Source organism: Paramacrobiotus metropolitanus, unplaced genomic scaffold, assembly GCF_019649055.1.
Source record: "Paramacrobiotus metropolitanus isolate TYO unplaced genomic scaffold, Prichtersi_v1.0 Parri_scaffold0000208, whole genome shotgun sequence".
Taxonomy (NCBI): domain Eukaryota; kingdom Metazoa; phylum Tardigrada; class Eutardigrada; order Parachela; family Macrobiotidae; genus Paramacrobiotus; species Paramacrobiotus metropolitanus.
In genome coordinates, this window is record NW_026570428.1 from 108,202 (window position 1) to 122,095 (window position 13,894).

At 42.8% G+C, this 13,894-nt stretch overlaps 3 protein-coding genes and 1 long non-coding RNA gene across 4 annotated transcripts; 2 read left to right on the top strand and 2 right to left on the bottom strand.

The window, feature by feature from the left end:
- Window positions 1-1,354: 1,354 nt before the first annotated feature.
- LOC129601009 (endothelin-converting enzyme 1-like) lies at window positions 1,355-6,672 on the top strand. Its single transcript, XM_055499704.1, has 12 exons — window positions 1,355-1,460; window positions 2,757-2,923; window positions 3,449-3,610; window positions 3,903-3,986; window positions 4,093-4,532; window positions 4,595-5,011; window positions 5,075-5,257; window positions 5,373-5,538; window positions 5,650-5,769; window positions 5,978-6,168; window positions 6,273-6,371; window positions 6,428-6,672. Exons 2-12 carry the CDS (start codon window positions 2,767-2,769, stop codon window positions 6,596-6,598), a joined length of 2,190 nt encoding a protein of 729 aa, XP_055355679.1. The 5' UTR covers window positions 1,355-1,460; window positions 2,757-2,766; the 3' UTR covers window positions 6,599-6,672.
- A 196-nt stretch (window positions 6,673-6,868) lies between these two features.
- LOC129601002 (uncharacterized) lies at window positions 6,869-11,127 on the bottom strand. The gene is made up of 11 exons (XM_055499694.1): window positions 10,772-11,127; window positions 10,557-10,716; window positions 10,121-10,495; window positions 9,768-10,018; window positions 9,325-9,635; window positions 9,103-9,226; window positions 8,752-8,874; window positions 8,523-8,666; window positions 8,348-8,411; window positions 7,681-8,271; window positions 6,869-7,503 (listed from the first exon to the last, which is right to left on the bottom strand). Exons 1-11 carry the CDS (start codon window positions 10,950-10,952, stop codon window positions 7,215-7,217), a joined length of 2,613 nt encoding a protein of 870 aa, XP_055355669.1. The 5' UTR covers window positions 10,953-11,127; the 3' UTR covers window positions 6,869-7,214.
- On the top strand, window positions 7,637-9,018 carry LOC129601003 (uncharacterized). The gene is made up of 3 exons (XR_008692184.1): window positions 7,637-7,756; window positions 7,838-8,671; window positions 8,745-9,018. It is a non-coding gene; the product is annotated as an uncharacterized LOC129601003 (long non-coding RNA).
- A 1,327-nt stretch (window positions 11,128-12,454) lies between the features above and the next one.
- Window positions 12,455-13,772, bottom strand: LOC129600994 (N66 matrix protein-like). The gene is made up of 2 exons (XM_055499684.1): window positions 13,494-13,772; window positions 12,455-13,353 (listed from the first exon to the last, which is right to left on the bottom strand). Exons 1-2 carry the CDS (start codon window positions 13,549-13,551, stop codon window positions 12,638-12,640), a joined length of 774 nt encoding a protein of 257 aa, XP_055355659.1. The 5' UTR covers window positions 13,552-13,772; the 3' UTR covers window positions 12,455-12,637.
- Window positions 13,773-13,894: the final 122 nt, after the last annotated feature.

Consider the following 13,894-nt stretch of genomic DNA (forward strand, 5'->3'; position numbering starts at 1 on the left):
ACCTAGTCTTTCAAAATAAACGATGGTTGCATGTTCCTCGTACAAGGTGTATTATTAAAAGGAGCAGTATTGTACAAGTCGTTATCGGCATCATATATACGTAATTTAATCACTTATAGGATGTACTGAATGGCTGTTTTTCCTTTGCAAACACGCCCTTCGTTTTCTTGCAAACCTGCTATTGTAATTTAATATAAATAAAAGCTCTGGATCTTCAACACTGCAGCTTTGTTCTCATTATACTATGACGTTATTACACACCCGCAGTGTGCTCAAGCGACAGCAATTCATTGCCTAAAATCTAAAAGGTAAAATTAGGGAGAGGATTAATGGTTTCAGTAATCGGCGTTAATAAAGTCATTAGGACATGGATTAGCCGGTGCTGTTGAAAGCTGCACTTGGTAGTTGATACGGTCGAAGAAATTGATTGTGGTCTGATATGCTCTCAACCGGAGACGCTCGAGCTACTCCAGTTTCACAAGTATTTCGCGTTCATTGTCTAATGAAGCATCGCCTAGCGTGCGTGCTGCAGCTACGGGCTGTTATTAAACGCCATATACAGAAAAAATGTCCCCGCATGTGCGGAAAGGGAAGAATGGCCGGTGCCGTGTACGGGCAAGGGGAAGAAAATGAGGCACATCGCTAGTGTCATAGCAGCGCATGGCGGGGTGCATTCATAGAATATTTGCATGTGTGGAGAAGAAAATGCCGAGCATGTCATCTCACATGTTGGACATATTCGCAACAACATGTACACTTACAAAAAGATCGACTGGCTAGGCAGTGGATGCATTCTTTCGAGTTGGTCAGTTTAGTGTTTTGACGTGGTAAAACGATGTCGAAAGGGAGGCTATGCAACCCCAGATGACTATCAGATTGGATAGTCGGCTGAGCGGAAATGAATATTGAAAATGTCATCGCTCATCTTTTGGCATTTGATTACAAGTTAATGTATCAGTGGTGGCGCTGCCGGTTTATATTTTCGGAGCGGCAAGAAAACGAGCAGGCAAACGCGGTTAACACGGTTGGTATTTATGCAGCCAGCGGTTAATAGACAGTTTATCATTTTGCCCATGAGTGGATAGTCATCAATTTTACGTTTAGCTCAGTCCAAGTGCTTCCGAAAATTTTCCGGTTTAAAACGGAATTTTGACTTTCCCAATGAAAAACAAACAATATTGAATTTCATGAAAACTACGAAACCAATATTTTAACTCAACGAGATGGCGATGACCTTTTAGAACTGATATTTGCCTAATTTTATACTTAAACAAGCGCAAAAAAATGATATTATTTAGAATTACGTACAGTGTACGCTGGAACGCATAACTTGAAACAGAGTCTGTTACAAACAACAGATACTTATATTGTGGTTTTTGCAAAGGACCCAATTCAGGTTTTCCTGTCTGGAGCAGCGGAGTACTCATTACGCAAGAACGATTTACAGAATGTACTTGTAGGTACGTATTATTAGGAGTATAGGATCGATCGGTAATTCTACCAGAATCTACCTAGAGCCGCGACTATATAGAATCGATCCTGATCATGCATGATAATATCATTATTAATTTTGTAAAATGATACATCTTAATTCGTTAATCATCTAGGGGAACTGACTGAGTACATAGCACTAAGTCCGGGTACTTGTGGACGACAACGATCGCTTTTACGCACTCCCAAATACTTTTTCATTGTTTTATGATATTCTGTACGTAGCCAAATGGTTTGCTACGTCTGAGTGAAATCTGTCTGTGCGTGCAACATCCGGTTTTGGGAGTTATAGGTGAAATAAAGTCCCAGAAGTCGAAATGCATTGATGTGTACCAAAAGTCTCATGATTACGGATTGAGTTTTTCCAAATTTTGTACATAAATGCGCATCAGTATAAAAAACGTTTTGCACCGAACCATATTGAGTTCCACCATTTTTTCAAATTTTAAAGCAAATTTTTAAAATTTTTGAAATCATCTTGAAAATGAAAAAAATACTCGAGTAGAACCTTTGTTCGCCATAAAAGCGATCTTCATACTGATTGTTGTGGATTTATGTGCAAATTTTTAAGCAGATCGGTCTATGATGAGACTTTCGTACCTTCAAAATTTTTAATTTTTTGGGGTTTTATTTCGGACATAACTGTCCAACCCTGATGGGGCGTACTTATACGGTTTTGATGCCGGTGTATGCAAATCATTTGGCTATAATTTATCATAGACAAGCGAAAATAAGTGTTTGACAGTGCTCGAAAACATGCGCTCATGCATATGTACACGCGTTTGTTGTTCACGATGTATCCAGAAACTTCCCTTAAAAGTTAAAACATATTTTTACGGGACATACAATACTCTTCATATAAGTCGCACATAGATTTGGAAACTGCATGAAAAAGGAAGTCCCGATAATAGGGCACTGCTTACATAATTCCATTCAATCTCTCTGTAGCACCAATTGAATTATAGCTAGTAACGATTTTTCATTTGCCCGCTGCAAACGCAATTAAGAGACTGACTATAATTAATTTATGAGAACAAGTATTTTTGAATGATACATGGACAAGGCATGCTGGCACAGCAATCAATGACTAAACGTTTTGCTGCCAAGTATGTAATAATCACGGTAGACGAGGTTTTGCCCGCAGATATAGAACTATAAAAAATTAGATTATGCAAGTTTTAGTGATGCCACGATGTGTAGGAGTCTGCTAAATTTTTCCGATCAAAAACCACGAAAACTCATTCATAAAATCCGATTTTTTTCAGTAATGCTATCATGGCTGCAGCAAAATACCGCACACAACGTATGCATCAGCTGGGTTTATGGTCTGTGGCCGGATACTTTGTTTTCCTTGCCACTACCGTCAATGCAAATGCGATAGACAGCCAAAATTTAACTTCCGTTTGCACATCTCATTTATGCCAACGCGTCGGTATGTACAACATCAAACAATTTTTTCAGAATAAATTTTTATAAACGGGCAACGAAATACTTATTTTATAATATGAAAACATAGTAACAATAATCGATACAAAGCATTGCATGTATTAATTACTTACAAAATCGCTTCTTGTAGTTCTTTGTCAGTGGCGGGAGCATGGCACTAAAGTGACACTTTAAGACGCATTTTATATAACTTCAGATTGTAAATTGTTTTTCAGTTTTATTTATTTTATTGTACGTATGGATGAACCCTCTAGTATCGGAAATTATCTGGAGGAAAGTAATAGTATGGTGACTGCTATTACTTCTTTGTTTTCCGACAAGCTGCTTAAACGGACTAGACAACATTTTCACATAACAGAAAAATTCTACCTAACGGATTGCACAAGAACCTTGACTTTATTGTTAGACAACAATACTCGAGATTAATATAACTATATTGTAAACCAGAGTCGTGGTTGGCAGAACGGAGACCAAACTGTACTATTCGCTAAAATTAATGTCCTGTTTGCAGCTCGTGCTATCATTTCAAACATGGATAGCAGTGCAGATCCATGCACTGATTTCTTCGATTACGCATGCCGTAGCTGGAACGTTAGCCATCCGTTGCTACCTGGCGAAAACACAAACAGTCAATATGGCATTTATAAGAAAAAGATCGCCAATCAAACGAAAGGTCAGAACGGCAAACATTCTAGGCAGTTACATTGTATGCTACTGGCAAACTTCGGATGGAATTAACTGAGTGAAAGTTCTTGCACTGGAATTATACAGTATACTTAAGTTAAAAAAGCCACAAAAAAATTTACTGTACTGTAACCACGAGCATTATATATAGTTACTGTATGCTTGTGTGTACTTGTACTGATACTGATACTAATCCCAGCATGCTCGGGCTAAATAATTGATACACAAATTAATATTACAATACTGAATATAAATATCATGTCACTAATTAATGGTTGCAGCGCTGTTTGAAAGTGGCAAATATGCAAATCCTACCGAAAAAAAGGCATTGGATCTGTACAATCAGTGTAATAAAGAGAAGCCAGGTACGGTGAAATCGAGAAATTGAGAAATCGAACATTTTCGAGAAATCGTGCTGTCACTGAAAAAGAGAAATACAGTGACACGTTCATGCACTCTGCATGGTTACAGATAAGCGTCCGGGAGGCCAAGTGGTATTGGCTATTGTCGATGAGCTAATGGGCGGGTGGTCGCTCTTGGACAGTAAAGCGGACACATCCCGTTTGCGATTGGATGAGATCTTGGGGCGACTGCAAAAGAATGACATACAGACGTTCAGCAGTCTGCACGTGGACGAGAACATTTTGTCCTCGGACCAGAACATCCTGTACATTATGCCGGCGAATAAACATTTGGAAAGGTCAAGGATGTTCAGCCGACATGAAGAGATGGATGACGAGCTGCCTGAAAAACGTAACAACACCATACATACGGCCGAAACCGCATTGTTTAAACCGTGGAACGACACTATTGCACTACTAATACGCGATTCCGGTAAGAAAGATGTGCAAATGGCGGATGTGCAGAGTAGATTGGAGAATATCCTCTTACTCGAGGTTGTTCTTTCCTTGGTAAGTCACTCCGCACCATTTTTGTTGTTTTTGTTAGAAATTAATTTGTAAATGGATTGTAGGGCGTCAAGGGCGCTACAAACACTTCTTATCGTGCTGCCTTTGGAGATTTTTCCAAACTGCCATATCGCTCAAAATTTTTGGCTAACTGCGTACAAATTTTTAATGCTATGCTTCGGGCGTCGTCAGTAAATTATGTGGCCACCGCGAACACAACCGTGGGCATAACAATGCTGGCGTATGTGCAAAATCTCGACAAGCAGATGGAAGCACTGGAGGCGGACGGCGACAAAGGAAGGCGCATCGTAGCGGATTGGCTCTGGTGGAAAGCGATTGATCACTACCTGGACCGCATGTCAGCAGAATATTCCGGAAACAGCGATCCTACTGATTGTCTAACGCTGGTTAAAGAGGCAATGCCGCTGACCTTATCGGAAATGTTTTTCAAGGCATACATTACTAAAGAAACTATGCAAAAGGTGACGTAATATGGAGCAAATACATGTGCCGGTAGCAACAAGGTCAGCTTATGATGATCGTAGGCAAAAGCTTTGGTATCGGATATATCGCAAGGAATGCGCGACGCGGTACTCTTGCAAGCAGCTTGGATGGATAGACCGACGCAACTGGCCGCAGTGGAAAAACTCAATAACGTTCTGCAGATGGTTGGCTTTCCCCATGAGTTCCTAGAGAATTCGACCATTTTGGATCAACTTTACAAAAATGTAAGGTTGTAATTATAACACCAAAACGCTTTAAAAAAATTGTACTGCGGCAGTGCAAATTCTTCCTAGCATGTTTAATTGTAAATTGCAAGTGTAGTGTTGTCATTTTTCATAGATTCAAGTGAAACCTACGTTCTTCGAAACCTTACAAACCATCGATCAAAGTACGAGTTATGTGAATCTGAACAAACTTACACTGACCGATGGAAGAGCTAATCCGTATGACCCCGAAGATTTAACTATGGTGAATGCCCAAATGCAACCTGACAGGAATCGAATGGGTGAATAACCTTCAACGTCTGGAGAAAACATGCAAAACATGCAAAACATTATGCATGATAATTTAGATTGTTTTAGCTATTCTGTGCGGCTGACCAGTTCCTGTTTTGCAGTAATACCTGCATCCATGCTACAACCACCAGTATTTTATGACCGCGATATGGATATCGTCAACTATGCCCGATTAGGTTTCATGATTGGCCACGAGTTCACGCACGGTTTCGATGACGGAGGTAAGCCGCAAAAAATGCTGTTACAAAAATGGCTGCCCCGTAGATGCATTTATACCGGTAAGTTAACAGTAACTGTGAGTTGCCGTGGTCGCGGTATCTTCTGTGTACCGTAACCGATACACGCAGGAATACCAAATATTATACGAGTACTCGTAGAAAGGTGTCACAGGCACAATAGTTACTCGTATTAATTGGTTGATTTAATTAGGGAGGGTTTTTGGCAAGGATGGCAAACCGACCGACTGGTGGACCAGTGCAACACATAGCAATTATGTCCAGAAGAAGAACAACTTTATCCAGTTCTACAACAACATCAGTACACCCGGCGGAAATATTAATGGGAAACTCACGCTAAACGAAAACATCGCAGATAATGGAGGATACAGAGCGGCTTATCAGGTATCAGCATTAATAGAATATATATCTGGTGTTTAGCCTTTGCGTGCCATGTACTCGTAGATCACTAGACTGTGACTAGAAACTGAGCAGCGGTAACTTTGCAGGCATTCCACACTTTTATGGATCGCACTGGATACCGTATTAAATTACCAGGACTAGAAGCCTTAAGCATTGACCAGTTGTTTTGGCTTATTGCTGCACAGGTGAGTTCTTTCAGATTTCCGTACGAAATAATTTTATTACCAATAATTTTCTACAGACTACCTGTTCGACCAGTACTACAAGCTATTTGAAACTGTTGGTGACCCAGAGCGTCCATGCACCTCTAAAAGTGCGCGTGCTAGGGCCGTACATGAACAATCAGGATTTCAGCAGAGCCTACAATTGTTCAATTGGATCTCCTATGAATCCCCAAGTTAAGGGATGGTAAAGAATAACTATGTATGTGTATAATTGCGCAATGCAGTCTTTCGCGTGCAATCGCATTACGTTACACTGACTACTGGCCAGCATGGGCAGCTGAAGAAAATTATGTATTCGTTACGCCAAAATTCGAAATCTACTGAGGACATTCGAATTCGAAATCTGAGTCCATGGTATAAATTATGGAAAGTGAAGCCAAGTTTTTCATACAAGTTTTACAAGGTTTCTGATGCAGCTAGTGCACTAAAATTTACTGAAGTTTACTGAATCTCAAATAATTCACGCTACCATATATAACCTGTTTCATCTGACAACTACACTGCCAAAAAACCGGAACGTGCAACATACAAATTAACAGCGCTTATCGAACGCAGAAACTATGTTGTTCGATATCAGATAGTACTAGTACTCGTGCATATTTGCGAGAAGCATTTCATACAAAAACGAGATTGCGCCTTTGCTACAGTCTACTAGTGATCGCACCTAACCATTAAGCAGAAAATTCGGAAACAATTAAACGAAAGCCAAGATAATAAAAGTAGATAAAATATAAAAAAACGTAAAAGAATGGCAGTCTGACAAATCGTGTAAGATCGCCAATAAAAAATATGACGACTTTGCACCTAACCGTGCCCCGGCGAATGTAAAACAGGAGCTGGTGCCTGGTCGATAGTGCTAGAGTGGTCACTGCGTTTCTTCTTAAGCTGCTTCGCGTCGTCACCCATCACTTGTACGATCCAATCCAATGCGTGCACAACACGGGAGTAGATACCGGGATGGCCTTCCTCGGCACACCGCAGACTCCCGAAGCTCGTTACCCCGTGCACTTCCCATGAACCATCCGGCCGCTTACAAGTGAGGGGTCCACCGGAATCACCGTGACAGCTGTCGCCTGTCATGCTTTGCATGTACCTGGTAGAGGTTAATAAGTCAGATAATTGGTTAATTTTGCTTTAACTTTAGCGTAACACTAAACCCTGGGTTGAACCTTAGCAACTGGACTCAGTTAAATGACCCGCAGTCGTATTGCATTAAAGGACCAATTCAAATACTTGGTTACTCGTAGCTTTCGACAAGTTGCTTATTTACCCAGCGCACAGCATCGATTCCGACAACACTCCTGCATACTGCGAAGCATTCCGACACACCTCGTCTGGTAGTATCGGTAGGTAGAGCTGCTGTAAATCCGTAGGATGTGTCAAGACCGTCATAAATCGTCGCAGTTGACTGTCAGCTTGCGCTTTAGATGCCGTAAAGGATCGAATAGCCTTTCTTTGAACACTATGGCCATGGTGTCCCGCGAGGTATTTGCTGGGAATCAGACGCGTTGCCGCACGCTTGTTCCGAGGTGCGCCACGCTTATTCCGCCGGTGCCGGCGAAAGCGTTCATCCGTCGGCTCGGAGACGGTTAGAGCCGAATGACCCCAGCCAGTGACGACACACGTAGAAGACAACGGCGTGGAGGAGAACCACGGGAGACAAACGGCCTGGACCTCCTTCCTAAAGAGAATGGGTTGTCGCAGTCTAATCAGACCAAAGTCGTTAGCACGCAAAGGCTTGTTGAATTCCGGATGCATGTATAATCCAGCTGCTTGATAATCAGTCTGACTGGCCTCCAGGTTTTGCAGTAGATTGTGCTCACCAACACGAACGATCATGTTGTTGAGCCGGCCATGCTCCCTAGTGTAGAAATATTTAGAATTGTATTTGTCAAGGCGATTATGTTTCGGATATCAGTGAAAAGATTTTGGCATACTTTGTGGAATACTCGGCTAAACAATGTGCAGCCGTAAGAATCCAAAATGGATGGATTATTGAGCCTGAAGGTCAGACCAGACAGCTTAAAAAAGCACTTCAAAATGGATACAAATCAGCAAGGCGAATGAAAGGAGTGCAGTTTTAAAACTGCACTCATGAAAGCAGTACTGTACCTCCGCAAAACTGAGTTTCTTGACTATTGTCAATGAGTGCAATCTGCCATGGCCATGAATGGGGTCTGACCGTCTGCCCAAAAATGATCTTGCTGACCAGCTCGCTGGGAGGAATCGAAGGGACACCACATTCTGTCAACAGTTCTACGGTACGTAAGCGTGATGGTTAGCAATTAGTAATTGTGGACAGAAATATTTTTTCCAATAAAATGTTTGTTCCAGTACTTACGTTGAGCACAAAATTTCTCGTCGGAACCGTTAATACAGTGCGGGATGCCATCGCACAAATATTCAGGAAGCATGCAGCCATCTTTCTCCGGACAGGCTACCGCTCCTTTCCGACATAACGGAACTGTTAAACAGAACAATAATTATTTGTATTTATTCCGTCAACTGTATGACTTTTTTTAAAAACTGTTTTGCAGAAAGTCAAAAACGACTAGAAACTGTATAACAACCAGGCTGATAGTGTAAGTGTTACTCGTTTCCATTTCTCCGTAATGACGGTATGTTTTACGGACTACATGATACTCTTGTACAACATTAATAATAAAATATATTTTTATGTAATAGCACGTACCAAGCACATGTGCATGTGCAACGTCGTATGTGGGATTATCTTGCGCTGTGCAGTAATAAACGTGGATATCATCCACGGCAATATCGCTCAGATTCGACTGCCCACGAATGGCTTCGACTACCAACTGCAGAGAAGAAGAAGGGGACCAATTTATTGTTAGTGGCCAGAAATGTAAAAGCGATATAGGATAATCACGTAAGATTAAATGCCAAATAAACGCACCGACATATTCGCCTTGCGATGTGCGTTCAGCAGAACCTTTCCATGGGAATACCATGCGCGATTCGTTGGATGTTTTATTGTTATAAACTCGTGCTCTATCTCGTTCTTAAATATATTAATACGCAATTCTCCTAAATGCCGCCCAAAGGTCATGTAATAGAACTCCACACAGAGGTCACTTTTTGATGCATTGCTCCGGTTGACAACTGTCTCCATTTCCAGGGGAATTTTAACCCGCGCTGAACTACCTGGACGACCGGCTTCGCTGGCTGCTAGCAAGAACTGACCAAGTTTGCCTTTAGTGTGGTCACCTAGCAAAATTTGACCCAACCATAAATCCTTGATCAAAAGGCCTTAAATGCCCCTATATTACTTAACGCCAACTGCGAAACCAGCAACCAGCAAATTGTAAAGTTTGACAAAACTATATGGCTTATACTTACCTAAATCGGGTCCAGTGCCAAATTTATATTTGTCCACCATGGCGACACGCCATGAATACTGAGAAGTTTCCTCCGAGGTTTCCACGTATGCCCTTTCAACATCCATTGTGCTATCGGCTTCCTCGGCCAGAGCTTCCAAAGGGCAGTTTCCGGAATCCAAATCACAAAACAGCACAGAATCGGCCATGATATTGGGATAACGTGCCAGCGGTACGCACGACTCGTCATCGTGCACTTCTTTCACTACGATGCTGCACAAATTACGCTTAATTAGGAAAGATACAATGGACTCCATTCGAGTACTATACAAGAGACCAAAAACGTAAATCACCGTGCTGTGCACATAGACCTACTCGTCGATTGCGACATCAGAGCGGAAGCTCTTGCCCCTTGTCGCCATAAACCGAATTCGAAAGGAGCGCTGTACTGGCACTCGTATTTGTTCATAGAACGCTAGCCAGTGTTTGCCATGCGCGCCATCCGTCTGAAATACCGTCAACGGATCCACCTGACCGGTAATGTCCAAAAAAACGTCTAGAAAGCCCATCCCGACGTCGCCTTCCATATTGAAGAAGAAACTGATGCAAACATTTTCGTGCGAAGCCGACAGCCATGGTGTGGCGAAAATGGCCACTTGGCCTTCTTGTGCCGGTTGGCTGCTTTCAAAGTGTAAATAGTATCCCTGCCCGGAAGGCGAGTGGTCGTTGCGGGGACCCGTGTGGGCTGTTCTGTAAAAAATATTTTTCGTGAACGTGATAGTAATTTTTGCTTGGCGCAGTGAAAGCTAACGGTGGTGCTCCAGAACGGGGAATCCAGTTCCAGTCATCCTCGAACTCGTCCTGAACGATCCCACAATAGGACGGATAGAAGCGCAGAGCTTCCTGCTGATCGAAGGAGCAGACGAATGGTAGCTGATATTCGAATGTGTCCTCTAATTCTGCCGGCGTAGCTGAAATGTAATTAAATCATTCAAAAATTATTTCTTGAACGCCGTTGCAACTTACTCGTTACTAGAACGGAATCGATGTCGTTATACACCGTCCAGTTCCTGAGATACGATCCACCGGTAAAGACCGGAGAGCGGTAGAGAAAGCAGACTCCAACGGTCGTTAGGAGTCTGCACACTGTGCTGATACAATGCATCGTCAAAGTCACGGTAGTTCGCACAAGACGTCGTGTCGTCATCCATACAGCACCCGATATGTAGGCCTGTTTTGACGGCAACAAGAGGATACTGCAGCATGATGCCAGTTAGGAAAATAATGTGTGGCGTTGCAGCCTGGCACACACTGCTGCCGCACAAGTGATGCGATCCTACATCGCACTGGCAGATCACTGCAATTAGGAGGTTTCTGCCATGCTCGCTTTAGCGCGCGAAAGTACGCGGTACTGAAGCAAAATTGCACTTTAGACTAACGTTTCCAAAGATACATCCCAGCTGTTATAACACCTAAGCAGGCACGCGCAACACGTGCGGTCCATATGGAATCCGACGGACAAACTGTGCTGATCTGATTGGTTTACACGGAAATATATTTTTAGAAGATGTTGAACAGATGAGGTGGAGTGTCAACATTGCGGCACATACTGCAAGGAAGCAGTCTACAGCTAAATGCAACATTTGTACCACTATAACACTTTTGTACGGCTGGACAGTACTGTATACGGCGGGTATAAGCTAACACAGTCGGGCCGGAAGTTACTATTAACTGCACGTTATGCGTCAACGAATCAAAGGAAAATTCGCAAAAGTTTGCTGCAATGAGGTACGAAATTGTTCTCTGAAGTCTTTCCATCCAAGGTCACTCGTTCCCTTGGCTGGCTACGTTGTTTACTTGCGCCTTTCACGTATACACTACCTCGAGGAAGCCGCCAATGCTGCACAGCAGGCTAAAGACAGCAAGCACCGGAAGTGCAAACTTTCTTGAAAGAGCTTGGTTTGATTCACCCACTGGGACTGCACGACAGGTCGTCGTGGGACACTAGGTCCCCCTACAAGGAATTCTTGATGGCCATGGGGGATGGTAGGCCGTCGGGGGCGAACTCGCGCCTAAAATTTATTTGGGGTTTCGGCATTGGCCGAACAAAAAAACTAGTTTACGGACATTGTTGCAGACATTGATGTAATACAAATAAACTATCGTTCGGCTGCAGCAAAACCCAGTTTGCGAATAGTTCCGATCCATGCACTCGTCAGGAGTCGGGAGGCTCCACTGTTGTTAAATTAGGTACTGCAGTTGTTTTATTTTTAAGATCGCACAAAGAAAGTACAAGCCTGTTTTCCTGGTTGCATAATATTTCTTTCCCATGATAGTATCATAAAATAATATGCTACACCAGATTTTCTGTACAGTTTAAATTAAAGCTTTTGTGGTTGTTTGTGGCAGACTTGGGAAGTGTCTATGAGTTCATCTGTTCATGGAAGTGCGGTCAAGCTGTGAGTCCTCATTTAATTGTTCACTGTGTTATGTATTTACACAATAGTGGTTCAAGTTCGGAAAACAACAGTTTCTGTGGAATAGTCTTACGCAATGTACCACTATAACTGTCTACGGTGTAGAAATATATTGTCTTGGAATAACCTCCGAGAATGGGAATTAAATTTAGATATCAGATTTTATGAGTACTTGCGATTTGTTCTCTTAAATTATGCATTTTTTGTTGCATGGGAGATAAACAACAATATATAATCACATCAGCATTTTATTATAATTTTGTCAGCAAGCCGCGACGTTAGAGAAGATATTCTCTTACTTGCGATTCGAGTCGAGAACTGGCCCGAATTTAGCTACCGGCAAAGCTGCAGCATTGTTAGAAATTACACGCCTGGTTAACACAAAATTTATGAGCTTGTTGTTGGATACTCGAGTTTAGAAGCGGCCAAAGTTGCTGTTTTGTTGATTGAACTTGGAACCTTGCTTAGCCTTATTGATGTTACCACCGGCTTGCGCAGCGCCTTGGGTGTTAGGATTAAAGCCATTGGCGGAATTGGCGCTGGTGCCGCTTTCCCGGTCACCATTCTGATCGGCAAACTGATCAGCTGTGTTAATACTCGTCGCCTGTCCATTGGTGGCAGAAGCCGTACCGGCGCCAGCCGCATTACCACCGGAATTGGAGGCCTTGTTGAAATTCTGACCGGTACGGCCGCTGTTGCTATTGCTGCCACCGTTGAAGCCAGTATTTGGGAATCCACCATTATTATTAGGGAAGCCGGGGTTACGGTTGAAAGCGGTGCCCTGGTTACCGAAGGTGCCAAAATTGGAGCCCTGGTTACCAAAGTTACCGAAGTTGGAGCTGGTCTTCTGGCCTTGCTTTTGGCTGGCGGTCTGACCACCGGCTTGAGCGGCACCTCCGGCGTTCACACCGCCGGTACCCTGAGCGGTGTTGGCGCTCAGACCGCTGGACTGGGTTTTCTTGCCATCAGCTTGGTGATCGGCCTTGTTAATGCTCTGGGCGGAGCCTGTGCCACCGACGGATGCTTGACCGGCACCGGCAGCATCGCCTTGCGCTTGATCTTGCGACTGGAAGGCACTCTGGTCTTGCGATCCTTGCTGACCGAAGGATGAACCTTGGTTATTAAACCTGCCTAAAAATGACAAAATACGTTTTTGTTATGTATTTAAAGCCCTAAACTGCACTGGATCTTGACAAATCCGACGATTAACACTACACAATTGATTATTTAAAACATTCAGCGTTTACCATACATTCTATTTGATGACTTACCGAATTCTCTCGCAAACGCCCCGATTAGGAGAGTGCAAAAAATGATTTGACGAAGCATTATGAAGGACTGAAACAGGTAATCCGTAAGCAGATAAACAAGGTTGTATATTCCAAAAGAAAGTGGTGAAATGACTTTCTGCCACTTAACTGGCAGTTTATATATTTTCTAGCGCAGTGCTGCTTATGAATCAGCCTGCCTTCGCAACACTAGACAAAGAGGTCAACATTGCCTAGGGATGATGTTGCATTTCTGTAAAGGATGGCTAGGTAATGACATGTCACCCAGACTGTACCTGGTATGTTGCACGTTTTATTCGACTCTGTTGGTGCCGGTTTTCGATTAATTTTATGTTTCTTTGGATTTTCCGTCTTGAGCAATGTTTCTGTAGCCGATGAACCCG

Coding starts and splice junctions, on each gene's coding strand:
- LOC129600994 (XM_055499684.1), bottom strand. CDS start 13,551: ATGCTTCGTCAAATCATTTTTTGCACTCTCCTAATCGGGGCGTTTGCG. Junction 13,354..13,493: donor GGCGTTTGCGAGAGAATTCG/GTAAGTCATCAA, acceptor TGTCATTTTTAG/GCAGGTTTAATAACCAAGGT.
- LOC129601009 (XM_055499704.1), top strand. CDS start 2,767: ATGGCTGCAGCAAAATACCGCACACAACGTATGCATCAGCTGGGTTTA. Junction 5,770..5,977: donor GCACGGTTTCGATGACGGAG/GTAAGCCGCAAA, acceptor TGATTTAATTAG/GGAGGGTTTTTGGCAAGGAT. Junction 6,372..6,427: donor TTTGGCTTATTGCTGCACAG/GTGAGTTCTTTC, acceptor AATTTTCTACAG/ACTACCTGTTCGACCAGTAC.
- LOC129601002 (XM_055499694.1), bottom strand. CDS start 10,952: ATGACGACACGACGTCTTGTGCGAACTACCGTGACTTTGACGATGCAT. Junction 10,717..10,771: donor CGATTCCGTTCTAGTAACGA/GTAAGTTGCAAC, acceptor ATTACATTTCAG/CTACGCCGGCAGAATTAGAG. Junction 8,272..8,347: donor TTAGCCGAGTATTCCACAAA/GTATGCCAAAAT, acceptor TTTCTACACTAG/GGAGCATGGCCGGCTCAACA.